The sequence below is a fragment of the Lytechinus pictus genome, chromosome 3 (genome assembly GCF_037042905.1).
Source record: "Lytechinus pictus isolate F3 Inbred chromosome 3, Lp3.0, whole genome shotgun sequence".
Taxonomy (NCBI): domain Eukaryota; kingdom Metazoa; phylum Echinodermata; class Echinoidea; order Temnopleuroida; family Toxopneustidae; genus Lytechinus; species Lytechinus pictus.
The window spans coordinates 45,230,548-45,240,047 of record NC_087247.1 but is presented as its reverse complement, the minus strand read 5'-3'; the positions used below and the strand labels follow the sequence as shown (position 1 = coordinate 45,240,047).

Below are 9,500 nucleotides of genomic sequence, written 5' to 3'. Positions count from 1 at the left end.
CAGCTTCCAATCACTCTCTTTCGAAAAATTTTGGTCACCACTCACCTGAGCTGAGAATGGTATTGTATTGCCATCAACACCAACACCGAACTTGAAATTAGCCAATAGGCTTGACCTTTGACTTGCTTCGTTATGACATAGACCTCTAGCTAGGATGAGCTACATTATGAGGAGCCATTTTGTAGAACAATGTGGAGAAATTATTATTAAACAAATAATAATTATCTTACATTTTAGTTGGTAAATAATCACCATATTTTAATAGTTTATTGTGCAATTTCAAGCATCTCAGCCAGACTGTACACTGGTAGCATCTTAACAGAACGTCGTAAAGGGATATGGGATTTCATTTATTGCTCCAGGCCTCTGGAACTCCTTTCTTCACTCCGTGAAATTGACAACATTGAGCTCTTCAAATTGTCTCTCAAAACTCACTTATTTCAGCAGATGTGTAATAATTAGCTTAATTGGATGAGCCTGCACCTACCTGTTTGAATGCTTTTAAAAGAAATATGGCGCAATATAAATGCGTTGGATCATCATCATCATCTGTCGAGGCTCAGATGGGTTGGAGTTGTGATTCTACCCTGCTTCCACCCTCGCGGTTGGAGGGAAAAAATTTTGCAAAATCCTTCCTGAATAATTCTTCCCATTATATCAATAAGAGCTTCTTGATAAGAAGGGGTAGTTTTTTCACTTTTCTCACTTTGCCGACTTCGTGTAACGCTTTGCATCGATTTTGTAGATGATTTTGGTATCCAATTTCAGAGAATGTCTCCACTTTGGGAGACCATTTTTTTTTGTTTACATTATATGAGGCAGCTCTAGGGATTACCTAGACCAAAAGCTTCTGTCTGTATTATATTGGTTGTTCCGCTGAACTCCGTTGGCTCCACTCACCAATTACAGAGACCGAAGTTCTAACTCGATCTGCACAGGGACTCAATGGCCATATTTTTATGTATTCAGTTCGAATAACCAAGGGAAGTGGAAGTTGCGTGACAGCCGAAGTATTAGTCATTGTTTTTTTTTTCGTTTTAAGTTTATTTTTTCCTGTTTTGGTGCATTTCAGGCCAAAATGGAATAATAATCTTTATTTTGGTCAAGTTCTATTTATATATTTTTATGAAATTAAGACAGAAATTGATGAGCCCCGTTGGAGGGATTTTACATTGTTAACCTTCAAATGGTAGCTGCACGATCGCGAGCCATCTGTGTAGAAATTTAAAAAATAATGAATGTTTTTAAAATCCTCGAAACAGCCGGCTGCCAGCTGTCTAGGGATTGCCTTGCTGGCAAACAAACCTGTGATGTGCAAATTCCTCGTGAAATTTACTCCTCTTCACCATCTACTATAAAATTTACATCAATTTTATTTTACAAACAGTTTTATTTTTATCTGCAATAGATTCTTTACACACAAATTAAATGGGATTTTAATGTCAGCAAGACAAACTTTTGGAAGGGAATAACTGCCTTGTTGGTGTTGTTTCTTTTATCCCCAATAGGACAGATTGTCTCCCATATTGGAGAAAGTCTCCAATATATGCGGTGTGCCTCTAATTTTAGCTGTTTAGAATGTTTTGAAGTCATCTTTGTCTGATATTTGGCACTGTTCAATATTTGTTCACTTTACCTAGGATTTTCCAAAGGGGGAGGGGGACAATTTTTGTTCAGAAAACAATTTAACAAGCCCCCCCAAAAAAAGTTCTGGTTCTGACAAAATTAGGGTTGAAATCAAAGTTTAAATTAAATTTGATAAATCTCATCTTTTGCTGGGGATGAGGCCTAAGTATTATTATTCGTTATGTATAAAAATTCAATTTTACTAGTATTCAGGTGAATGATAATTGAATATCCTTTTTTTTTTCATACTTACAGAGGAAGTGATACGAAAAAGGCTGCTTATTGAAGGAGAGAGTGGAGGTGATGATAGAAGAATCAGTAATCTACTCAAAACCTTTGTGAAATGGTGTCACACGGATCAGAGCAATGAAGAATGGTTAGTTTTCTGTTGATGATTGTGGCATACTGTTCCTTGCAAAATCATTTGAACCCCATAATATATTAAGTAATCTATTCTAACAAAATTTTGGTTTAGTTCTGTATGGAATGAAAGAACCAACTAGATGGTATGTCAACGAGAAATTTATAGCCTCTTATTTAATTAACATTAGGAATCATTTCCATCTTTGCATGAATGGGTATGGTCAATCAAGTGAATAAATGTCATTACTGTACCTTTCTGTGATCACTGAAGCATACCCTGTAATGCTCAAATGATGCTGGCCTGTTCATTCAGGTTTTTTTATTTTTTTTTTATTGAGGACATAAAGCCTTCAATTGATAAAGGATTCATAGTATTTCCTTTTCAATTCATGTCAGAATGAACAAACTCAGTTTAAATGATAAGAAATGTGTATCAAATGAAAAAGGATACTTCATCTATCGAAAATTTGAATGATCAAATCATGATCTTAGAAGGTTGACAAAATAAATGCAAAATATCGTAATGTTGCCACTATTTGTTCATGTATGAATGAAAACAATTCCTAATCGTGATTAAATCAAAGACTATTGCCTTATTATGAATTTATATATAAACTGGGTTCCAAAAGAAACTGATCAAACTTTCAAGGGCACTGCACAAATTATAGCTCCATTGTCAAAATGAACAATATTTTTACACAGGCTAGCTTCAATACTCTAAGCACATGTCAATGATTAAGAGATTGGTTTCAGAATCCAAAGTTACAAAATGGCAAAAGAAAGACCAATAAAAATGAGATGAGATTAACCCTAAAAGGACAGGGAGGGGGGGGGGGGCTATCAGACAATGATTATGCCGAAAATGGCTCATTTTTATACTTCATGTACAAAGTCTATGGGAGATGAAATTCATAAAAGGGTGATTTTTTTTATTCTGATTGATCTGCTTGATTAATTTAGGGTTTAATTTAGTTGTTAAATGGTTTTTAATAATTTCCACTGAAAAAAAAAAAAAAAAAAGGGAAATACTTTAGAAATTCTAAAAACAAAGAGATACATAAGGAAAAATTTGACAGTTGCAATTTTTTGTAGAATCCTTTAGATAAGATTACACAGATGACATCTGGGAACAAAAGAAAATTTGAGGTGAAATTGGATGTTAAATATACAAATAATGTTTTTCATTAATATATATGCATATTTTGTCCATAATAAATAATAAATAATTAATTTTGGAAATTTTGTTTGTACTGGCTTGTAGTTAATGTGGTAAAGAATTTCAGCACAATCACATGAATGGCAGCCAAGATGATACCCCCCCCCCCAGTCCTCAATACATCTCAAATAGCCTACCGTAGTCCTAGGGTTCAACAAACGTCCCTATTTATCACACATGTGCTTCACAGGAATGTTAAAGAGATTGACTTGATCACAAAAAGCTACAGGAAGTTTAAATCAAAATTTTAAATGACTGGAACAATCCAACACACACAGATTCCAAGGGGAAGTCCCGGTAAGCGGGGGATAATCTGATGGTTCCATGACATTTGCTCCGGCAACAATTGCTCCGATTGAAAATCTTCACGTTAAGCCAATTATAAAACTTAATCTCTAAAACTTAATAAACCCACATCCTTATCTTTACATTATTTTGATCCAAAAACCCTATTACAATCCTAAATCTAACCCTATGCCCTCAGAGATATAAAGACCAGAGCAAATGTTGCAAGAGCAAATGTGTCACCAATCTAAGAAGTGCTCTGTGGCTAATATGTTAATATGTTTTTGATAAATTTTAATTTCAGCACTGCTGCATATCAGAAGATGTTGATGATGCTATGTCAGGTAGACTTTGCCATGGAAAGGACTCAGATGATTCATCAAATGAATATCAGAGAAATGTCCAACTATGAAGAGCTCTACTCCACAATTGGTAAGTGACTTCTTAAAAATATAAAGTGGACAAGATTCGATCTCTTATTTAGAAAAGGCCAACTGTGTAAAGTATATTGTCACTTAGTGCAACTTTTGATTATTATAGATAAAATCATGTTTTTAAATTTTAAAGTTGATCTCTTTAGTTTCTTATTAAGAAGTCGAGGTGAACTAACATAAAACAACAAGCTAGAAATGTGACTTTGTCTGCAAATGTAGATACCTTGATGTGTCTTGAAGGAACTCTGATCAAGTAACACCAACAGTGTTAGGGTGCTTCCCCATAGGGATTAAAGCCTAATAAAGTAAGACAATCCAATTAAACTTTCAAACCATTGTCTTATTCTTACTTACACAATAAATGAATCACACATCCTTAGCAACATTTATGAGGGGATTATTGGGTTAAATAATCAAAGAGCAACCTCTTTAATTCACTATTCATTCAAGATACAGACTACCGGTAGCTATTAAATTTGCTAGCAAGTGAAAAGTAAGATATTAGTTCTAAATTATAAAAGTCTACTGGTACTCAACAAGACAGTAACAAATTTGCTTGGGCTGGTAGTTTTTCTAAGCTACAAAAGCAATTAAGAAGGTTTAGTTTCACATGAACCCCCTTGAGGGCAAAATATATTTAGCATCAGATTAAGCTTTTTCAACTTTTTCATTATCCCATGACAATGATAAGAACGCAACATCAAGGATGCCCACCAGCAGATAAGTGCTTGCAAGACAGAGCTACAAGATGCAAAGAGAGAGAGAAAGAATAGACAGGAGTATGATACATTAGCAAAGGTTATCCAGAAACAACCTGACAGGAAGGAAACTTTGAAGTAAGACATCTTTCAATGTTTACTCTTTAAAAAAATTTCTCTGGGTTGGTATTGAATTTATTGTCCAAATTAGACATATACAGTGCGTCCCAGAAAAAATGAAACCGAGATTTAGCGATGATTTATCATAACTTAATCATAAAAAAAATAGACAAATGACCTACCAATGACCTCCTCTTTCATCTGATATTACTTAGATAATTCCTCATTCACGCATGAGTGAGCAAAAACAATTTGAAGAAAGGATACCAAAAACTCATTTGGCGGGGGGTATCTGAATTTCAAAGAGAAAATCACATGACTGAAAAGTTCAATATCTGCTCTTTTATTTGATACCTTAATCACAGAAAATGGTCAAGAAGTAAAAAAGTTATGATCCCTCGAAACAATGCTTGTATTTCCATAATTTCATTAAATAAACGTGTTTTCACTGGCTACCCACAGAAGCTATCGCACGGTAACAAAAGACTTAATGCATGGCTGATCGTCAACAAAACGGAATGTCGAGAGAGTTTGAACGCTAGCCTGTAAAACCTCTTCATTTTATGAAATTATTGAAATTCAAGCCTTATTTCAAATAACCAGAACTTTGTTATTTCTTGACCATTTTCTGTAATTGAGGTATCAAATTAAAGAGCAGATATTGAACTTTTTAGTCATGTGGTTTTCTTTTTAAAACCCAGATACGGCCCGCCAAATTAGTTTTTGGTATCCTTTCTTCAAATTGTTTTTGCTCACTCATGCGTGAATGAGGAATTATCTAAGTAATACCAGATGAAAGAGGAGATTCTAAGCTTTAAAATGGTAGGTCATTTGTCTATTGTATTTGTGATTAAGTTATGATAAATCATCGATAAATCTCGGTTTCGTTTTTTGTGGGACGCACTGTATATACATTTTTTAATCATTTCAGAGATGGAAAGTACATCAGTGTGTAAGATTTTATGCAGCAATTATGTTATGGTGTTAGATCACTATGCTTTGTGTATTATGTTTTGGAGAAATATGATTGTGATGCTGCAATTTCTGCCTATTCCATATATATCTTTGCATTGTAGTCTAACGCATATTCAAGGTCCCTTACCTAAAATCCTACACAATACTGATTGTTGGACTTGGAATTTCAGAAAAGTCACAATCATGTTATCATTGTCCCATATCCCAAACTCCTTGCTATCTCATAAATATTGTTTTTTTATTTACTTGAATTCATTTAATTGTAACTGCTCTATTTATTGTCTACGTAATTTACTTTTATTTCAATAAACAATTAATACTTTGATTGTCCCTTTGTCATCATTATAGCAAACTAAAAGAGCTGGATAAAGATCTTGGTGAATTAAATAGCACTAAAGAATCTTTGGACCAGAAGGTAAGAGTTTATATCAATCAAAAGAGAGTAATCATTTGAAGCAAAATATCAGTATTCAGAAGGACAGGTCATACAAATTGCATAACTTTGTGACTTTACAAACAATTTTGATTACCTTAGGGGCACAAAGTGTTATTTCTTTAAATAAATTATGTTACAGTGTAAGTTTTATTTCAAAATATATTTAAAGTGGCAAAAAAGAAAATGCCCCCAAATTGTTACAATAATGATACAAATATTGATTTCACCAGTGCATAGCTCAACTAGTTAACTCTAATTGGTCCCTATACCCAAGACAGGGATCTCTGGAAAACATTATCTTTTATTGGGGTGAATATTTTTGTGTACTTTCTGTAGAAAATATATGTGTGGTTTTTTTTAATAAAATGGGTCAACTTGGTACTTTCTTTTCATTATCTTTTATTTAGTTGGAGGATAGGAAGAAGCAATTCCATGTTCTCATCAGTGCTATCCATGAGCTACAGAGGATATTAGACAGTAAGTTCAGTATTTAAGAAAATCTGGTTTAAGGCTTTTTATAATTTTTAATGGATGGCTGTTCTATGAAATATGTTCATGCAAGTGCTTAGGTTATTCAGATCATATATGTACAATTGATCTGGTCCCCGTTTTTAACAAACAAGTAAACTATTGCATTCATATATAAAAGGTAATGTGAATTTGGATTACTATTTAATCAGCAATTTGTACAAAAGTAGAAGGCAATAATCATTAACTTATTAACTTCTGAAGTTGATGTCGTAGAAGCATGTGAGTTGTAATTAAGTTTACTGGCAGTAACAATTTAATAGAGAGAATGGTTGGTAATGGGTGTTGTACAGGAATCTTCAATATTTGTAAGTAAGCAATCAAATGACTATATGTCCTTACTTACAGACCAGGGTGATGTTTCATAAAGCTGTTACTCATGACTTAACTCACTACAGGTAAATCTCTTATAGGCATTAAATTGGACAGTCCACTAGTTTGATTCCCATCAGCTACAGTTGAAATCTGACCTTTGTTGATTTAAAAAATTGGCATTTTTAACACACATCTGAAATGGAAAATTCAATATTTTTACAGTTTGATAAGGACTGGGAAATAGATCAAGGTCAAAAGTAATTTCCTAGTCAAAAAAATTGATGAAATTTGATATTTCCTCTTAGTTCAAAGAAAATGACCGAATATATTTTCCCCTTAATGCGTGCATGGATAAAGAAACAAAATGTATCTATTGTATAGGTGTTAATACAAGTATGTTTTCATATTGTAATTTGATTATATTCAGATGCTATTTCAGTGTCATAAAGTCAGCAATACTGTTACATGTATATCGATTAAACTAATGTAGGCAAGACTGCCCAGGGCGTTCAACTTGTTTTTGCTAACATATCACCCAAATGCTTACTTTTATATTTTTCCATTACTGCATGAAATTAGCATCAGATTTTTTTTTTAATGAAAATTTGGAATCGCTTAAAATCATGAAGATTACAAAATCACTAATTAGTTATAATGATACAGTTCCTCCTTTTAAACATGGGATCATACTGAATCAAGTGCATTTTGTTTCATGAGAACATATTGGTCAGAGAATCAAAGGGGTTGTTATGTTTCTAACAAGATTAGATTATTAGTTTCCAAAAAGATTTTCATTCTAATATGACTTTGTTCTAGTCCTTGATTATCATTATTCATCATCATTATTTCAAACATTTTCTTTGATTTGTGTGCAGCTGATGATGGATCCCAGAAACTCAATACTACATCAGACTCCTTGCTCAGTGACACCATGGATACTTCCTTGACAGATAAGTGATGCTACCTCACACCCCCAGAACATGATTAAAAACTATTTAAATATCAAGAATTGTTGTGTAATTGGATTTCATGAAGACTCCAGTGTTATCAGAATTACACAATCCTTCATGCATTCATTTCCTGCAGTGAAGAGGTTACATCATGGAGATTATTTCTATTCAGTAAGTGGATACCATCTGAGGATATCATAAGCCTTGATTTTCAGCGGATGAAAATGTGGAAGTGTTATAAGGTTGTCACTATCTGTTGTGTCAGTTTAATAAAAACTGCCTTTAAGGTTGATTTATCCCCTTAACTAGTGAAGAACCAACTTGCATATTATCACTAGAAATTTCATGAGTTTGGTTAGTGCTACATCTGGGCATGGTTGCAGGAAAGTAATTGTACAATGCCAAGGATCCCTTCATTTTTTTTCATTCTTAAGTCTAGTGAAACAGGGCCCATATCTATTTTTTATATTCTGGAAGTAATGGCTTTTCTTGCTCACAATACCCCCGGTCATATTTCTGAGAATTCTGACAAATTTAATGCTAAGATTCTGTGAGTAATACTATATTCCAGCAAATGATATTGCATCAATTCAGAAGCTCATACAAGGGCCCCGTTTTACAAAGAGTTGCAATTGATCCGATCAACACAACTATGGACGGCCAGCCACTTTAACATCTGTTATGCATGTTTGTTTAAAAAAATTCTATGATGTATATTCATGCATTCATTGTTTTCTTGAAAATTCACTGTGCTTCTCTTTGTTTACAAAGGATATTGTGCAAATTTCCTGTAGAAAAAATTATGACACTGATGAATTTCCTTAGAATTATGATTGATTGGATCAATCGTAACTCTTTGTGAGACGCTGCCCAGGAGCTTATAACTTGTCATTGATTGAACAACATACAATCAACGTTTTTGTCCCACAATGCATCACTGACTACGTGCGCAAGAGCATAATAAGGACAAGAATTGGAAATCAGTCAATGTGATAGAACAATTAAAATGGTACTCATATTTCACAGCATTGATATTAATGTTGATAAAATAATTGCCTTTTCTCTTGTTAGATTTGAAAAATTGAAGGGAACTATGGGAGTAAAAAAAAGTTATGTATGGTTGGATTTTCAAAGTACATGCTTATTTCAAATGAGGAAATAGCTACAAGTCTTGACTCTTATTCAGAAAGCTTGTCTTTTAGGCTATTCCAAGTAGTCTGACATGTTTTTTATATTATAATTTATACTACACTGTCAACATGATCATACTTAAAAAGGGATGGTGGATCACAATTTTGAAAAGTTGTTGCAGCTGCATATTCAATTTGCAAGTTTTTTTCTGGCATGAATTAATTAAATTGTTATTCATAATGAGAATGTTGACTTCATTTATTACAGAAAAACAATTTTTTTTAAGGGGGCAGATTCCCCTCCCTCTTTACATCCTATTTTAAAAATCCAGTGCACAATGTTTTATGTTATTTTCTTTTTACAGTTTTATATGAATAAATTGTATGAAATTTGAATAGTATTTCAGAAATGTCATTACTCCAG

General features: G+C 33.2%; 1 protein-coding gene across 2 annotated transcripts; it reads left to right on the top strand.

Moving 5' to 3' along the window:
* The first annotated feature begins 556 nt into the window (after positions 1-556).
* Positions 557-9,472, top strand: LOC129257160 (THO complex subunit 7 homolog). 2 transcript variants are annotated; one of them, XM_064097152.1, is made up of 7 exons: positions 1,878-2,002; positions 3,795-3,922; positions 4,616-4,760; positions 6,066-6,132; positions 6,561-6,630; positions 7,030-7,079; positions 7,872-9,472. In XM_064097152.1, exons 2-6 carry the CDS (start codon positions 3,814-3,816, stop codon positions 7,047-7,049), a joined length of 411 nt encoding a protein of 136 aa, XP_063953222.1. In that variant the 5' UTR covers positions 1,878-2,002; positions 3,795-3,813; the 3' UTR covers positions 7,050-7,079; positions 7,872-9,472. The 2 variants fall into 2 exon arrangements, with proteins under 2 accessions (XP_054751402.2, XP_063953222.1); XM_054895427.2 differs by lacking the exon at positions 7,030-7,079 and having other exon boundaries at positions 557-2,002.
* The last annotated feature ends 28 nt before the right edge of the window (positions 9,473-9,500 follow it).